The 18813-nt window shown below is 43.2% G+C and overlaps 1 protein-coding gene across 1 annotated transcript in view; it reads left to right on the top strand.

Annotated features, from left to right (window-relative positions):
* Prr14l (proline rich 14 like) overlaps positions 1-18813 on the top strand; it is a 64156-nt gene that overhangs the window by 8101 nt on the left and 37242 nt on the right. The window contains exons 3-5 of the mRNA XM_057771592.1: positions 9093-9146; positions 9537-14310; positions 18373-18444. Coding sequence (XP_057627575.1) covers positions 9093-9146; positions 9537-14310; positions 18373-18444 — 4900 coding nt within the window. The remainder of the gene's footprint in view (positions 1-9092; positions 9147-9536; positions 14311-18372; positions 18445-18813) is intronic.

Genomic DNA, 18813 nt, shown 5'->3' with positions numbered 1-18813 from the left:
GAAGCCATTGGAGGCCAAAAAAGGCTGTCAAGTCTGCTGGAACTAGGGCCACATGTGGGTACTGGGTACCCAATCGGGGACTGTTGCAAGAACAGTAAGCACTCTTAATGGCCGAGCCATGTTTCCAGCCCCCAAATTGGGGTTTATTAAGAAAAGGTTTAGTTGTCTTCTTTTGGGTGATATACTCTTAATGGGTTATCTGGTTATCATTTTTACCAGGTTGGGTTTTCTTTTGTTGTTTGTTGTGTCCAGGTTGGGAGGGGTGAATGGAGAAAGAAATAGGATACGAGAGTAAGGATGGGAACTGGTCTGCACGCTTATCTGAGGAGGTACGGCACAGGAGTGCGGGGAGAGTGCAGCCCTGTGCTTACACAGGCCTGCTGCGGCCGTGTGGAGGCTGAGCAGTCAGGCTGCAGGGCTTGTGCTCTTTCCTTCCACTCTAATCTTCTGGTTCTGCGATGAGGTCAGGACCTGGCATCTGACACACAGAGTATGTGGGTGATCTCTGGGGTCTGAAGCTAGTGCAAGCTAAGCCTCTGGGCCTGTAATTTTCTGGTCTTTTCACAGTAGAAACTTGGACTCAGTTGGTCTGCAGGCACAGCTTCTTTTTTAGGACAGGGTTTCTGTGTAGCCTGAGCTGTCCTAGAACTTGCTCTGTAGATTAGGCTGGCCTCAAACTCACTGCGCATCTTCATTCCAGGACTTTTTGTTCACATTCCACCCACCCCCAGCCCTGCCTATCTTTTGTGAGGGTCTCACTTTGTAGTCGTGACTGTCCGGGAACTCTCCGTGTAGACCTCTCCAGACCCAAGTAAGACCTGATTTCCCAGATTTCCATAGCCTCTTAGAACCTGCCCTTGGTTGGACTAGTGTTCCAACATAGAAACCTGCTGGGGACATTTCAGACAAACCATAGCAGTAGGGGCGGCTGATGCGGAGTATCTTGGAGGGGAAAGAAGTAGTTGAGTGGCTGTTTCATAAGGAGTCTGTCCTGTCAGATTCATTTAGACTGGTGCCTTCCATGTCTCTAATCTGAGCAGTGTTTATTTGTTAAAACAGGTTCTAGGTAGTCTCGGCTGACTTTGAACTTGTATGTGTAGATCAGGCTGACCTAAAACACAGAAATCCTCCTGCCTTAGCATCCTGAGTACTGGAATTAAAGGCATGGCCCAGCTTTTGTTTACTTGTTTTTTGTTTGAGGCAGTTTTCGTGTATTCCAGGGCATCCTTGATCCTGCTATGTGTAGTCAGGGGTAGTCTTGAACTCCTGATCTTTTGCCTCTGCCCACGTACTAGAATAACAGGTATGTGCCATCGCACCCAGTTTAAATTCTTAAGAGTTCATGATTTTTGTTGTTGTTCTGTTTTTTTTTTTGTTTTTGGTTTTTTTTTGGTTTTTCGAGACAGGATTTCTCTGTAGCTTTGGAGCCTGTCCTGGAACTCCCTTGTAGACCAGGCTGGTCTCGAACTTACAGAGATCCGCCTGCCTCTGCCTCCCGAGTGCTGGGATTAAAGGCGTGCGCCACCACCGCCCGGCTATGTTGTTCTGTTTTTCGAGACAGGGTTTCTCTGTGTATCCCTGGCTGTCCTTGTTCTGTAACTTGCTCTGTAGTCCAGACTGGCCTCAAACTCAGAGATCCACCTGCCTCTGTTTCTCCAGTGCTGGCATTAAAGTCGTGCTCTATCACAACCCCCACTCCCACTCATTGATTAAAAAGGAAAAAAAAAACTTGAATATTTCTGTTTAATAGAAAATTTACTCTCTCTGTTTTTGTCCTCTTTTTTATTTTTATTAGATTTTTGAGACAGGGAGACAGAGTTTCTCTGTAACAACCTGGCTGTCTTTAGAACTCACTTTGTACACCAGACTGGCCTTGAACTCAGAGATCTGCCTGTTTCTGCCTCCTGAATGCTGGGATTAAAGGTGTGCGCCACCATCATCTGGCTTTTGTTTTATTTTTTAATTGGAAGGGGTGCAGTAGCATGCTGTAGTGCATGTAGTGCATGTGTAGGGTCAGAGGATAAATTTTTTTACCATGTGAGTCTTGGAGATTGAACTCATGTTGTGAGCTTTAGGGAATGAGCCTTTAGTTGCTGAGGCTTTCAATGGCTCCCTTGTCCTCCTGCAATTTACGTTTTTAATTTCTATTTATTCATTTATATTTTGGTTTTTCAAGACAGGGTTTTTCTGTGTAACAGCCATGGCTGACCTGGAACTCACTCTGTAGACCAGGCTGGTCTCGAACTCACTGACATCAGCCTGTCTCTGCCTCCCAAATGCTGGTATTAAAGACATGTGCCACTATGGCTGCCCGGCAGTACTCACTTCTAAAGTAATCTTATAACCAGCTCCTTTGGTCTCCTGTCAACTAGTATCTTTTAGGTTCTAAATTTGCTTGTAGTGTACATTAGTAGGTATTTACCATATGTGGTCTTTTGTGACTGAATTTTCCCACTTTGCTTAAATGTTTGTTAATTTTTCTTTTATGATTTTTGAGATAAAGTCTCAGTCCAGTTTTCATTGCTACCAACAATATAGAGGGGTTATAATTTGTCTTAAATTGGTTGTTTTCTTTTTGAGATGTGGAAAGGGACTTTTTTTGTTTTGTTTTTTGAGACAGGGTATCTCTGGCTGTCCTGGAACACATTCTGTAGACCAGACTGGCCTCAAACTCACAGAGATCCCTCCTGCTTCTGCCTCCCTGGGAACTAAACCCTTTTTCTTTCTTTCTTTTTTTTTTTTCTCTTTTTCAGATTTATTTATTTATTATGTTTACAGTGTTCTGCCTGCGTGTGTCCTTGCAGACCAGAAGAGGGCACCATATCTCATGGTTGTGAGCCACCATGTGGCTGCTGGGGATTGAACTAAGAACCTCTGGAAGAGCAGTCAGTGCTCTTAACACTGAGCTATCAGAGAGGGTTTCTTAGTTCTAGCAGAAGTAACATCTCAGTGTAGCTCCCCCACCCTTGTTTTTTTTTTTTTTTTTTTTTTGTTTTTTTTTGGCCTAGTATACATAAGCAGGTTCCAGACTACCCAGGGCTATGTAGCAAGACCCTGCGTCTGTTTTTTTTTAAATTCTGTTTATTTCGTATGTGTGGGTAGATAGGTATACTGTGGTGTGCAAGTGGAAGCCAGAGGACAGCCTGCTCCTGTTCTCTCCCTCCACAATGTAAATACCAGGGGTTGAACTCTGGTCCTCAGGCTTGGTGGCAAGTGCCTTAACATGCTGAGCTATCTTATTGGCTTCTAGACCGCTTTATGTTGGTCAGACTAGCCTTGAATTTGTAGTGCTTCTGCCTGCCTGCATCTCCTCTGAGTACTGGAATTATAGGCACATGCCCTATTCCTGGCCCATTTTAGTTTTTGTATTCTCTAATGACCAATGGTATTGTGGGTTTTGTTGGGTTGGTTTTGTTTTTGTTTTTGTTTTTTAACTGTGAATGAGTGTTTTGCCTACATTTATGCCTGGTGCCAGAGAATCTAGAAGATAGGACTTAGAGATAGTTGTGAGCTGCCTGTTGGTGTGGGGAACTGAACCTGGGTCCTCTTCAGGAGCAGCCAATGAATGCTCTTAACTGCTGAGTCATCTCTGGCATTTTTATGTATTTATTTTCCAATTACATATCTTTGCTAGGATGCTTTTTGCTTTTTGGGGGGTTGAGGATTCAAGATACGATTTTTCTCTGTAGACCATGCTGTCCACAAACTTAGAGAGATCCACCTGCCTCTGCCTCCCGAGTGCTGGGATTAAAGGTGTTTACTACCACTGACTGGTGAATGCTTTTTTTTGAATTGGTGCTGAGGTATTTTAGATTCACAGAGAAGTTGAGCCTGTTCTACAGTGTGTCCATATCCCCAAAAATGTGTACATGGATAGTGTGATAGTGTGGTGGTTTGGATGATATTGGCCCTATAGGGGCTCATGTATTTAAATGCTTGGTTCCTAGTTAGTGGAACTGTTTGGGAAGGATTAGGAGATGTGACTTTCATGGAAGAGGTATGTCACCGAAGATGGACTTTGAGGTTTCAAAAACCCAGGCCCTTCCCAGTTAGCTCAGTCTCTCTCTGCCTCCTGCTAGTAGATAGGGATGTAAGGTCTCAGCTACTACTCCAGCACCATGCCCGCCTGGTGCGGGAGAATTGTCTGTAATCTGTCAATCATGTTTTAAATAAACGCTGATTGGCCAGGCAGGAAGTATAGGTGGGAAAACCAAACAGGAAGTAGAAATGATGCAAGGAGAACAGGAGAATTCTGGGAAGGAGGAAGCTGACTCCTCCCACTCCTGCCCAGACAACCAAAGCAGCAGGATGTGATCTGCCCCACTGAAAAAGATACTGAGCCACATGGCTAACATAGATCAGAAAAATGGGTTAATCAAGATGTGAGAGTTAGCCAGTGAGAGGCTAGAGCTAATGGGCCAATCAGCTTACAATTTATGGAGACCTATGTGTGATTTTCTTTGGGGCTAAACAGTTGTGGGCTACCGGGCGGGACAAAAACCCCAACAACAAGCAAGCCAGCTCTCCGCCCCCCCCCCCCCCCCCCCCCGTTCGTGTTACACCTGCCTGCCTGCTGCTGTGTTCCCAGCCATTATGGTTATGGGCTCACCCTCTGAAGCTGTAAGCCACAATAAACTCTCTTCCATATATGTTGCCTTGATTGTGGTATCTCACAGCAATAGTAAAGTAACTAAGAAAGATAATTTTGATAATTAATTTTATGGGATTTAGAATCACCATGGAAACAACTATGGGCATATCCATGAAGCATTATCTAAATTATATTAATTGAAGCAGGAAACCCCCTCTACTTGTGGTTACTACCATTCTTGGGATAGAGTCCACATCTTAATGAAAAGGAGAATGTGCCGAACTGAGTACAAGCACTTACCATTCACTGCTTCTTGACTGGATTCAGTTTGAGCAGCCACCTCCACTTTTCCTACCACACTTTCCCTTCCCACTAAGGTGGAACTGGGCACCAAAATAAGCACTCATTCCTTCCTTCTTTAAGTTGTCTGCCAGGCATTTGTCACAGCAGCAAGACAAGGTTATTAATTCAGATCTTAAGGTAATATACTATGTTTTTAGTAGTTAAAAGGCAGTATCGATAAATGATTATTAACCCTAGTCCATACTTTATTCAGATTACTGTACTGAATAACTTTTCTGTTTGAGGATCCCATTTGATCCTCATGTCATTTTAAGATTCTCCAGTTTGTGACAATGTTGGTGTTTGGGGATGATTTTAAGACTGCAGGTATATTGTAGACTGTGGGTGTAGAAGTGAAAGAGCCCATCAGTAATATCAACAGTCACCTTCAGGAGGTGCTGTGTTACTCAGTTATAGTCTCAGTCCGGAGATTGAGGCAGGAGGATTATGAACTCAATTTTAACCTAAGTGAAAATATAAAAATATATATAGTTTGTTTGTTTTGAATTTTTTTGTTGTTGTTTTTCACTTTTCAAGACAGGGGTTTCTCAGTAGCTATGGAGCCTGTCCTGGAACTGTCTCTGTAAACCAGGCTGGCCTCAAACTCACAGAGATCCACTGCCTCCCCCTTCCCAGTGCTGGGATTAAAGGCATGAGCCACTATACCTGGCATTTTTTTGTTTTGTTTTGTTTGTTTTTTGAGAACACAAAGTGTAATTTTTATTACATCTTATCAAAAAGGACACATGCTGTCAACATGCATTAGTGTTTGTTGGTTTTGGATCACTGCACAGTTATTCTCCTTCTTTTTCATGCTTTAAACTCTTAAAAACAATAAAGATGGGGGGCTGGAGAGATGGCTCAGCAGTTAAGGCCCTATTCTGGCCTACAGGCAGGATACTGTATAAATAAATAAATCTTAAAATAAAGATGGTTCAGTGATTAGGAGAACTGGCTAATCTGCAGAAGACCCAGGTGTAGTTCCCAGAACCTACACAGTGGCTGATAACCATCTATAACTCCAGTTCTAGAGGATTCCATGCTTTCTTCTGGCTTTCTCGGGCACAAAGGTATACATATATACATTTAGGCAAAACACATATGCAAAATAAACAAATAAATGTTTAAAAAAATTGTCTTCTTCTGCTTCAAAGTCTTGTGAAATCTCAAAATGTATGTGCATAAAAACAAATCACCTTAATGGGTCAGAGTATTGTTTTCTCTCTAGCTGTGCACAAACTGCTTTCCCCATGCACCTTTTGCCATTACTACTTGAAAGTCGGTGCTCCCCCACCCCTTCCTAATATTCTTGATAAAGTGGAGAATGGATGTGTTCCAGCAAATCTGAACTTCATTGCCTCACACAGAGGAAAACCTCTTCAGGTTTGGGGGTGGATGAAGAATTTCTCATTGTTCCTGGATAGATGTAATGAGGGTACAGCTACCTTGATGCTAAACATATGATTTAATGAATTGCATAGCATTCCATAGAAAGATGAAATAAAATCATGAGGAGTGCTCAGGCTGAGACACTTATGAATAGATTATTCTTTGGGATGATATGAAATTGGATTATTTCACAGTACTTAGTACTGCTTGGGAAATTGAAGGTAGCCATTGTTAGTAATTGATATTTATGTTAAACATCTGGTACATTTTTATCCATCCATGCTAGAGGTCTTGGGGTGTCGTTTAATGGCAGAGCTAATTGTGTGTGCAATTCTGGGTTCGATTGTTAGTACCCAGTTAACAAACTCATCACGCCTGCCACCTCTCTGCTAGGCGAGCCTTGTAACACCAAGTTTTCCCTGTAGCCCATACTCCTAATGTCTTTAAGTGGTGTTCTACACTTAGATGCCATTTTAACTGTCTCATGTCCTGTTAGATAAAGAATCAAAGAGAAAAGACAGGCAGTTCTCCTAATACTGCAAGTACTATACCAGGCAGTGTTTATGTGTGATAGTTAATTTCCATACAGCACTGAGGTAAGTGTATTTTCCATGCTTTCTACAAAAGAAACTGAGGCTCAGAGAAGGACACGCACGCTGGAGTTGAGGAGCTTCCTAGTTCTGGCCGGCCTTGAATTTGTGCTGGCCTCTGGCTCCCTCCTTCTGGCATCACAGGTGTGTCTGTCATTGTGTTCACATTTCGCACATAAGGTAGGTTTTTGTTGTGTGTTCCCTTGCTTTCTTACTGTCATAATGGCAGTCTTCACACTAACTCAGAACTGAAAGGAATGTACTAAACTTCCACGTTCCTGTTACTTAGCTTCAGTAATGATCAGCCCAGCCTTACAGAAAGGCAATTGGTTGTTTATTGTTTTGTTTTCTTCTTTTCTTTTTCGTTATTTGTTTTTCTAGACAGGGGTTCCTTGTAGCTGACTATCCTGGAACTCAAGAGTTCCACCTGCCTCTGCCTCAGGAGTGCTAGGATTAAAGGCGTGTGCCACTACCACCTGGTTCAGCAAGGCCATTATTATAAATCATTGGATTTTAGGACCATTCAGCTTACAGATTAACCATAAATAAAGTTCTACACATAACTGTTCTTTTTCTTTTTTCTTGTTTTTGGCCATCCAGGGGATTGAACCTGTGATTTCATTCATGCTAGGCATGAGCTCTACCACTGAGCTGCAATCCCAGCTCTGATTGTTCCTTTTCAAAGAGCAATTTTATCTATAATATATCTAATTTCAGGTAATAAAATGATCATTCAATGAAAAGATTGTTGTAATGACAGTTTACTGGAGCTATCTAGCTAGATAAGTAGTTTTATAATACCTAGCTCCTTGTGCTTGCTAGGCAAGTGCTCTACCATGGAGCTTTAGTTCTAGCCCTCTGTTCAGCCATTTTTTCCCCTCCTGTTTTTTCTTTTTTTTAGTATTTATTTATTTATTTATTTATTTATTATGTATACAATATTCTTTTTTTTTTTTTTTTTTTTTTTTTTTGGTTTTTCGAGACAGGGTTTCTCTGTAGCTTTGGTGCCTGTCCTGGAACTAGCTCTTGTAGACCAGGCTGGCCTCGAACTCCCAGAGATCCACCTGCCTCTGCCTCCCGAGTGCTGGGATTAAAGGCGTGCGCCACCACCGCCCGGCTTGTATACAATATTCTATGTGTGTATGTCTGCAGGCCAGAAGAGGGTGCCAGACATCATTACAGATGGTTGTGAGCCACCATGTGGTTGCCGGGAATTGAACTCAGGACCTTTGGAAGAGCAGGCAATGCTCTTAACCACTGAGCCATCTCTCCAGCCCCCTCCCCTCCTGTTTTTTAGACAGGGTGTCTCTCTGTATCCTGACTGTCCTAGGGAACTTGCTCTGTAGACCAGGCTGGCCTCGAACTCACAGAGATCCACCTGCCTCTGCCTCCCAAGTGCTGGGATTAAAGGCGTGGGCTGTAAAATTTTATTTTGTGTGCATTATATGAATGTCTGTGTGAGAGCATTAGATCCCCTAGAACTGGAGTTACAGACAGTTGTGAGTTGCCATGTGGGTGCTGGGGATTGAACCTAGGTCCTCTGGAAGAGCAGACAATGTTCTTAACCACTGAGCCATCTCTCCAGCCCTCTTTTCGGTTTTTTGTTTGCTTGTTTTTGTGGTGCCCGGGCTGACGTAGAACACACTTTGTGGCTCTTGACATTCAGTGGTCTTGCTGTCCTGCCTCAGCCCCTGACTAGCTGGTGTTGCAAATTTGAACTACAAGGGCCTGCTAGTGGTGTTTTAAAATCGCAACTTTTTTTTTTTTTTTTAAATAGTTTTTCAACACAGGGTTTCTCTGTTTAGCTCTGTATCAGAACTCACCCTGCAGACCAGGCTGGCCTTGAACTTGCAGATATTTGCCTGAAAATGGTGTCTGTAAGACTAATGAATCAGGCTCACATTTTCTGTTACTCAGTTATATAGTATCATCTGTGATACCAAGTAACATGTTGAGAACAGTTATTTTTCCAAAATTGGCTGCTTTTGGGGGACTCATTTTCATAGTTTGCAAAGAAGCAAAACGCTGGTATGGCTTACTGAGCTTTTTGATTATCTTTTCTGAGTTTAATTTTCTGTTGTTGCCGTTGATGCATGATGAAATTCACTTAGCTGGGACAGCTTTTTTATTTTTATTTTTCAAATTATATCTGATTTGAGTTTCTTTCTCTTCTGTAAAAGGAAATGTACACTGTACAACTGGACCTCTGCCAGAACCCATTGAAAACATACAAGGTACGAAAACCAGTGGGACTAAGGGATAATAATGAAGGACACAGTTGTGGCACTGTGAGTCAGCATCCGTCAGCTGGATAAAATCATGACCCCCATTATGCTTTCGGAAACCAGAGCTTTTGTTACCCTGGAACCTTCAGTCTCGTGGACCCTGAATTAATAAAGCGTTCTTAAAGAAAACCTTGTGGCCTTTAATCCCAGCACTTGGGAGGCAGAGGCAGGTGGATCTCTGTGAGTTCGAGACCAGCCTGGTCTACAAGAGCTAATTCCAGGACAGGCTCCAAAGCCACAGAGAAACCCTGTCTCGAAAAACAAAAAAAAAAAAAAAAAGAAAGAAAAAGAAAACCTTGTGGAACATTACTAATTGTCGTTTTTGATTGTCATTACCAGGGATCTGTGCTGTTTCCACAATGAACAAAGGAAAGAAAGAGTTGTGTAACTTAAACCTTGTTTGTGAAGCAGATGACAGTCACCAACGGATTCTCAACCACTCTAGGGAAAACCCCGGTTCTGCACAGGACAGTTCCAGCACTGTAGGAAGTGAAGAGTCTATAAAACCCGCCGAAGAAAATTCTAAAATTTTATATCTTGCATCATATTCATCTGGCCCAAAATCCTTAGAAAAATGTGTTTTTGAAAGCAATGCTTTGGTAAAGGAATCTGCTGAAAAAATAAAAGAGGTTGATCAAAGCAAGAACTTCTCTTGTGGAGAAGAAAGTAAAGAAGAGAACCAGAGGCCCAGCCGTGAAAGAGGAGGTCTCCTTTTCAGTGTCACAGAACAGGAACAGAATGGTTCTGGTGAAAAACAGACCGTGGAATCCAGTAACCACAGCAACTATTGCACTCAGGCAAGTTCCTGCACAGAGATCTGTAGTTCCATGCCTAATTCTTTTACTGAAGCCACAGAAATAATGTTTAAAAAGAGCAATCTGAAAGTGACTTTAAACTTGCAAGGTAATTTGGTAAACTCTGAGGACCATAGAAAAACTGTCACTGATGTGAACCATCCTGAGAGACACTCTGAGGAAAGCGGGTTTCCCTTGTTGGTGCACGTTGAAGAACCAGAACAAAACCCAGTAAACTCCAGTGCACTAAGTGAAAAGATTTACGGTAAAGACTCTAAGTCTGTAGTCAGCACCCAGAGAAATCTGTGTGACTCTCTGCCAACTAAAACAGCATGCAATGAATTTCTGTCTGGAAGAAAATCCCCTCAGAGTTTGATACCAGCGGATCCAGTAAGTTCTGAACATAAGGAGATATCAAAACCCAAGAAAAGTCCTGCAAAATTACCACCATGTCCAGAGTTTGTTTGCAGACCTGCTTCAGAAAAGAATGTACAGGACTTACGTGACAACATTGCCCATTTAGATGAACCAATCATTGCCTGTGAAATATGTGAACTTTCTTGTAACAGTGAACTGGTTGAACACAAACTAGAACATGAATGTGTTTTAAATCAACAAGTGTCCCTTAATTCTCAAGAGCATGTAACATTACCAACTGACTCTCTGATAAATCTAAACAGAGAGATGCCTTCAGAAACATGCAGAGATGCTCAACAGAGCTGTCATTCTCTCAAGAATGGAGCAAATTTTACCACCAATACTCAAACCATTCCTGCTGAGACAAAATTGGAAGTCACATCTGCACAAGGTGACAGCACCTGTGGGGCCTCTTCAGGCATCCACACCTTAAATCTCACAAAAAGCCCAGAAGGGAAAAAAGAAATGACTGATTCAGGTATCAAAGATCTACATTCCACTTTCCTCTCAAGTGTGAAAGAAACAGCTGGCTTTTCCTTTGTCACAGAATGTCAGAATGTTCAGTCTCAGGATATCTCCAGCTGTCAGTGCATAACAAGAAATGCATCTGAAGAGAACATGTGCTCTGCTTGTGCTGCTCTTGGACCCAGAAAAGATACCCTGAAAGCCAGCAACTGTAAAGTAAACTGTGGAAATACACGGCAGTCTAGCAGGCACTGCTTCCAAAGATCAGAATACTTGGTGGAAAATAGCACCTTCTTGGAGAGTGAACCTGCTGGGCGGAAGACTCAGAGCAGCCTTCTAGGAGGCAAAGTTACAAGCGAAATGGCAACAGGTGTGGCAGGTAGTAGAGTGTTGTTGAACACAACCACTCCCGCTACCAGCCATGTGGAACCCGGTGAGGGAGGCCTGGGTGGAAGGAAGCAGAGTAGACACAGATGCACTGCAGTTTACAGCCACAGCGCCTCTCCTTGTGATACACAGGAGCTGAGCCAATCTACAAACATTCCAAGTCCTGACACACTAGCGGACCAGTCTCTGAATGTTATTTCATCTCATTTTAAAGCCATGTACCAAGCAGCTCAAAGTCTTGACCAGAAAGCAGGTGAAGTGTCTGACTGTCAGAGAAACCAAAATAGTCCAGACAAATGCAGAAGTGAAGGTAAGACAGCTCAGGAAGGACTAAGTGGTGACCCCCGAGAAACTGTCCCTGAGGTCAGCCACAAGGAAAAGGATTTGCTAGTCAGTTCAGGCAGTGAAAACCCTGTGCTTTGTGGTAGTTTAGAGAAAAGCAATTCCAAAGGAGCCTTTGAAACTATTCCTGGCTCGGAAGCACTGGTATACAGTGTGCTAGACGTGGTGTGTCCCGACTGCACAGGTGAGCCTGCAGAGGTTGTACTGGGCGCAGCTAGTCCAGCTGGTCATTCTACAAGCCGAGATAGACTGGCATACCATGAGTCCTTAAGGAGTACCGCACCTCTTCGAGGAGAACTGAATGTTGTGTTTATAGGAACAACTGACCAGGACTCGGGACTCTCCAGTGCTGCTGCCTCTACAGTAGACTGTCCTGAAATACTGAAATCACGTGAAGAAACAATATGCAGATTTCTAAAAGACTATGAAATGGAAGAGTGTCCAGACTCTGCCACTGATCATGAAATAGAATGTGTTGCCAATCAAGAGCCAAATGTAAGAGCACTGAATAAAGGAGGTGTGTCTTTAAATTATATTCATTATGAGAATCAAGGGGAAGGAAAATCTGTGACAGAAGGACTGAGAATAGAAGCAAATTCTGAGTTTGGTGAGAAGAAAACCTTTGGATTATCCTCAAAAGACTCCAGATCTTCTAGGTGCCGAGGTTCTGTTGAGATGGCACAGTCCCGTCTTTCTTCTCAAGAACATTCACCAGCTGGTGTTCTTGGTGAAAAGCCTAAATTGAAGCATCTCTTTAAGCCCAGAGATGGTGAAATCCTTCATGAAAATATCAAGAATTCCGCAGTCCAGTCTGACATGAAGGAAGGAATATCAACGAATATAGGTAACGCTGGTGAAGGAGGTGATACATATGTCAGTGTAAACACCAGTGTTTGCAAAGCTTGTCATTCGCATGAGAATCCCATAGATAAGTGTTTGCCTTTGATAATGGTAACAGCAATTAAACAAAATAAAGAAGAAACTGAAGAACATCAGAAGGGGCCACTGGGTCACTTACCTGTTGGGGAGGGATCCGAGGAGACCATTACCAGAGACAGTCATGTTAATTTTCCTAAGAGTTATCAGACCCATTTGAAATGCCAGAGTGTGCAAGATGTTGCTAAAAGCCCACAAAGCCAGAGAGTTGAGCGTGCCATGCCAAAGGACGAAGATCCATATCAAAAGGGTACGCATGCACTGCTGGAACAGCACACGTCAGTGAACATGCTGTCAGATGAGATGCAAAGTAAGAAACCTGTGATTGGCCAGGGTGAGTCCCTCATAATGGAAGAAGTCGCCCTCAGAAAGCCAACCAGGAAAAGAATGGCTAGACAGCTTCAGAGGTTGGAAGACCCAGAAGAAGAAAGCTTATGTCACCTGTTAAAGAAAGACACCTTATGCACAGGTCCTCGGCTTCCTGGTACCTCTTGGAAAAAACAGGATCCTAGCGCTGCTGGAGGTGGTCAGATACATGGTGCCTTTGTGACTCTGTCACAGCAGCAGAGATTGCTTCCCGTAAGGAAGCAACCTCATCGAACATGTAAGAGAACTTCCTGCCCAGAGCTAGTCACTGTGCAGAGAAAAATAACTAAAGTAAGAAATTCTGACTGTGGAAAGAGTTCCTCTAATCCCATCCCCACAAAAACACACAGACTTCTCAGCCCATGTGCCGTGCCTGCCGCGCCATTGGAACCTGAAGCAGTACCTAGCAAGAGCTTGTGTAGCCACATACCAAAGCCAAAGGCTACTCTGTGCCATCCCTTGAGTCCGAGTTGTAGGAAGCCTACCAAAGAATCAGCCTTACTAAACAAGCTGTCTGTCCTTGCCTCCAAACTGGTTCTGGCTACAAAGCCCCAGAAACTCAGATATCAGCGGTATTCCTCTTCCCTTGTTCCTTTGGCTAAAAGCTACAAGCGCCTCAGATATAAAAAGCTCCTAGATGGATTTTCATATAATGCAATGCAGCTGGACCCATGCTTGGCAGCTACTGGATGGGATAGGAGGTCTAACAGTAAGCCCTTGGCACTTTATTCTCTTGAAGCTGTCAAAATGAGCTTCATAGATCTGAGCAACAAGATGCCATCACTGCTGTTTGGTACCAAAATCTTCCCATTTTCCTTCCATGTGAAATCAGCATCCAATTGCGTGGTTGAGTCCTCCAGGACTTTTCCTGAGCACTGTGCTCCGTCGAGGCTTGCCTTAGCAGAGACCTCCCAGTGCTCATCTCCACCTCCCAAGTGGACCTTTTCTTTCTTCATGTCCCACGGTTGCCCTGGGATGGCTACATTCAGGGAAGATACTGGCCTCTGTAGTCAGACACACACTCAGGCTCCTCCACAGACTGTAGCTCCTCCCCAAGACTATGGAGGCACTGCCGTAGTCCAGACTGGAGCAGACTGCTCTGTCCTTGGCCTTCACACACTTCTAGCACTTTGTTCACCAGGATGTTACCGAATCTGGACAAAAAGACGGAGCTTCACCAATCACATGCCTACCATGCAGAGGCTCTTCTTGACCCAGTTTACACAGGGCTTAAAAGGGTTAAGGTCTCCAGCCTCTCTAGCAGACAAGGTCTTCTGCTCTCTGCCCTACTCAGTGGGCCGAGTGTTGTCCATTTGGAGCCAGCATGGACCTTCCTTTACCTTCCAATTCCCTGCTCTTCATTCCACTCACAGCAAGCAGCAGGGGAGCCTGAGCATCTTGAGCAGGTAAGAGCTCGTCATCTCTTCTTTCGGTGTATTCCGTGTTTGTCTCCTGCCGATGGGAAAAGGAGAGGCGGCAGGTGCTGGGAATGCAGGGCTGTCTACTGGGGGCTTCCTATGTTTACACTTGTTATCCCTGAGAGAGTGGAACAGTAATTCTTGGCTACAGAGACCCCTAATTTGCCCATAGCATCGTCTCATATCTTGCACTATTCTTCCAGTTTTACTCCTTGTGCCATAATCTTTTTATCCCCCTTGCGACAGTGTCTCTGTGTAACTCTGCTGTTGTGGAACTCAGTATATAGACCAGTCTGATCTGCCCTTGCTTCTCAAGTGCTGGGATTAAATTTATGTACCACAGTGCCCAGTGTATGCCACCATCTTCCATTGTTGTTTATTTGTGGCACTATCTCAGGCTGGCCTGGAACTCAAGAACATCTTGGATTGCAAGTATGAGCCGTCATGCTTCAGGGGTTCACATTACATGTCCTGGGATGCTTTGGGGACTTAGTAGAATTCATAGTGAAATGGACAGAAGTTCTTATGGTTTCACTGTTGGAGATAAGGAGAATAATTTGATGATTATTATTGTATCTTCTAAATGAAAATAGGAGAGGACTAGACTGGGGTGTAGCTTAGTGGTAGAATTTATTTATTTATTTGTTTGTTTGTTTATTTAGGTTAGTATAAGACCCTAGGTTCAGTCCAGCTTAGAGAGAAAAGGGGGTAGGGACTTAAAGTTTAAAATTTTCTGTTTTGCTAGAGTTTCTAGAAGGTGAGAGTATAGCTTATGTGGAGAACATGCTTAGCATGAGTTAAGACGCTGGTTCAACCCCCTACATGAAAACAGCCTTCAAAGAATTGCCTTAGATAAATTTTTCTACTGAAATTCTTTAGATAAATAGAAACTAATTATCTCTTGCTGTTGCTACAGTTGAATTTTTTTATTTGTTTATCCATTTACTTTTGTTTTTTCTAAACAGGGATTCTCTGTGTAGCCCAGGCTGTCCTGGAACTCACTCTGTAGGCCAGGCTGACCTCGAACTCACAGAGATCCGCCTGTGTCTGCCTCCCAAATGCTGGAATTAAAGGTGTGTGCTACCACTGTCCAGCTACATTAGAAATTTTTAGCAGTAATGTTTCAGATCAAATCAAACCCATCCAAAACCTGGTATTTCAAAGCCAAGCTGCCGAGGCAAGAAGATTATAAGACCAGTTCAAGACCAGTTTGGGCTAAGGAGTGAGCTGTTGTCTTAAAAACACATTAAAGGGGCAGTTACAAGGATTCCAATTTGGTTTCTCTCAACTCCAGTCCTGTAACTCCAGTTATCAAGGATATAACTAACACCTTTGTCTGGCTTCTGTGGACACTGCATACATTTGATTCACATACATACATGTAGGCAAACACCCATATATGTAAATCAATCTTTTCTTTTTCTTTTCTTCTCCCTCCCCCGTCCCTCTCTCTCTTTCCCTCTCTCTCTTCCACTCTCTGTCCCCTCCCTCCCTCCCTCCCTTCCTCCCTCCCTCCCTCCCTCCCTTCCTTCCTTTCTTTCTGTTTTTCAAGGCAAGTTTTCTATAGCACTGGCTTTCTTGAAACTCATTCTCTATAGACCAGGCTGGCCTTGAACTCACAGATATCCGCCTGCCTCTGCCTCTCAAGGGTTGGGACTAAAGGTGTGCACCACTACAACTAGTTATGTAAAATTATTAAATTCATAAATAGATAGAGAGACAGACAGATGAACAGACAGACGGATGGGGTGCCTCCTGGCAAGATGGTCCAGTGAGTAAACCACCAAGTCTGGCAACCTGAGTTGGATTCCTAGAACCCCATAGTGAAGGAGAAAAATGAGAAGTTGTCTTTTGGCCTTTACACATATGCCATGATGTACACACAGTGAGCTCACAAATACATAGAATACAAACATTCTAAAAATTAAATAATGCTGGGCTGTGGTGCATACCTTTAATCCCAGCACTTGGGAGGCAGAGATAGGCAGATCTTTATGAATTTGAGGCCAGCCAGGTCTACAAATGAGTTCCAGGACACCCAGGGCTACACAGAGGGAACCAAAAACCAAAATAAATAAACTAAAAAAGTATCAGATTGTTTCAATTGGTGGCATACTGCTTGTATTGTTTAATATTTTGGTCTGTCGCTAGTATGTAAGTTGTCATTAATTGCTTTGTGCTATAGATCTGTGGAACACAGCTTTAATCTGTGTTGTGTCCCCTCCATCCCCATTCTTTTTCTTTCTGGTAGCTAATGATGACCTCCGCCTCGCTACAGTAGCCCCAACTCCGGATCCTCCACCTCCCAAGTGCTAGGACACAGCCTTGACCCTTCACTGTTAGTTCCTTACATACTGTGTTGGTATTCAGGATATGAGCCTTGGCTCCTTTTCCCTTCCAGAACTCTTTCTACTTCCTAAAATGGTTTTCCTCCTTGCTTTATATATGTGGCTTTTTATTTTGTGGAGTTTTATACATATGTAACCAAGAACTTGGGATGTTGTTTTATTTCAAGTGGAAGGTATATGGGTAATGTTGCTATAGACTCTACTCATTGACTCTAAAAGTGACTTAAAATCATATGCCTAAGCTCACTTAATTTTGTTTTGTTTTGTTTTTTGAGACAGGATTTCTCTGTATAGCTTTGGAACCTGTTCTGGAACTCACCTTGTAGACCAGGCTGTCCTCGAACTCACAGATCTTCTCCTGTCTCTGTCTCTCAAGTGCTGGGATTAAAGGCGTGTGCCACGACCACCCAGTTTTGTTTTTTTATTCTTTTATTAAACTTATTTATGAGCTGCACTTGGTGACACATGCTTTTAATCCCAGCACTGGGGAGGCAAAAGCAGTCAGATTAGTGAGTTCAAGGCCAGCAGCCTGGTCTACAGAGTGAGTTCCAGGACAGCCAAGGCTACACAGAGACACCTTGTCTCAAAAAAACAAAACAGAACAAAACAAACAGAGGTGATAGATGGACCACTTTTCCTTCCTGAAAAAGCAAAGCGACAAAACATTTCACGTATTGCCGGCAAAATAAATTAATAGCCCTGAAAACAATACTTAAATCAGTTTAATTTGCATAAATTATTTTCCCTACCACTGTGTGTGTGTGTGTGTGTGTGTGAGAGTGTGTGAGAGGGGGGGGGGGCGAGGAAGAGAGAGGGAGGAAGAGAGGAGAGAGAGAGTCAGAGGACAGTTTTGGTGTTAGTTTCGCTTTCTGCCTTTGTGTGTGTTCCAGAAATCAGCTTAGGCTGTCACCTTGCATTGTCAGGCAGTAGGCGCTTTTACCTGCTAAGCCATCTTGTCTGCCCATTTTTGTTGAGACAGAGTCACCTGTTGTTTAGAATGGCTTCAAACTCAGTATCTTTTTTTTTTTTTTTTTTTTTTTTTTGGTTTTTCGAGACAGGGTTTCTCTGTGGCTTTGGAGCCTGTCCTGGAACTAGCTCTGTAGACCAGGCTGGTCTCGAACTCACAGAAATCCGCCTGCCTCTGCCTCCCGAGTGCTGGGATTAAAGGCGTGCGCCACCACCGCCCGATGACCTTATAATAATATTTTTCCTTGTATAGATACTTTGTTGTTGTATTTGGTTTTATGTCTAATTTTTAGGAACGTTTGTTGTATGTGTGCGTGTATGTATGTACATGCGCCATCCATTCTTTTCTTCCACTCTGTGAGTTCCAGACTTTGAACTCAGGTGGTTAGGCTTGGCAGCAAGCCCTTCTATGTATGGAACCAACTTATGATTCCTTATGTTTGAAATTGTAAAGAATATTAACATGTGTACTTTGGGACTTCACCTTTTAATTAAGTTGGTAAGTACATTCTAGCTCCTGTCCTTTCTTTTATGGTCCTTTACTTTTCTTGATACTTTCTCCAGTTAAATTAGGAAGCACTCTTCCTGTTAGCCTTTTCCTACCCAAGGCCGAGCACATAAGCGTGGTTCTTGTTTTTTGGCTGCACCATGTTCCAGAGCCTACAGTAGCATCAGAACCTTTGTTGTTGCCCCACTCACATAACCTGCTGCTTTGTGCTTGTGCTTTTTACTTCAGCCACAACACCATACCAAATGTGCCTCTTCCGGGCATGGGAGCTGTCCACAGCACCAACAACAGTCACCTGAGGTAAGCCTTGGTACACCGGCTTCAAGTGTAGATGGGTATGTGAGAAAGGGCAGGGAGAATACATTTATTCTAGTGTTCTTAGATAGCATGGGTCAGGCATGTCACAACTCTTAACCTCTTGTCTCATTAATCTTAGTATTTATAGGTCTCAGATTAAATATTTCTGAGATTCAGTTGGTTTTATATCACATAACAAGGAATAGGGTTGTATAATTAGCACCATTTATTTACCACAGAATTCAGTAGCCAGTTTACTAGTATCTCAAGCTGTTCCAAGTCCTGCTGCTTCACCAGCCTCAGTCCTGGTCCCTGAACGGGGCTGGTCTCATCTGAGCAGCGTTCATTTGTCTGTTCACTGACTCTCTCCTC

The sequence above is a fragment of the Chionomys nivalis genome, chromosome 6 (assembly GCF_950005125.1).
Source record: "Chionomys nivalis chromosome 6, mChiNiv1.1, whole genome shotgun sequence".
Lineage (NCBI taxonomy): Eukaryota > Metazoa > Chordata > Mammalia > Rodentia > Cricetidae > Chionomys > Chionomys nivalis.
This window is presented reverse-complemented; position numbering and strand designations above follow the sequence as displayed.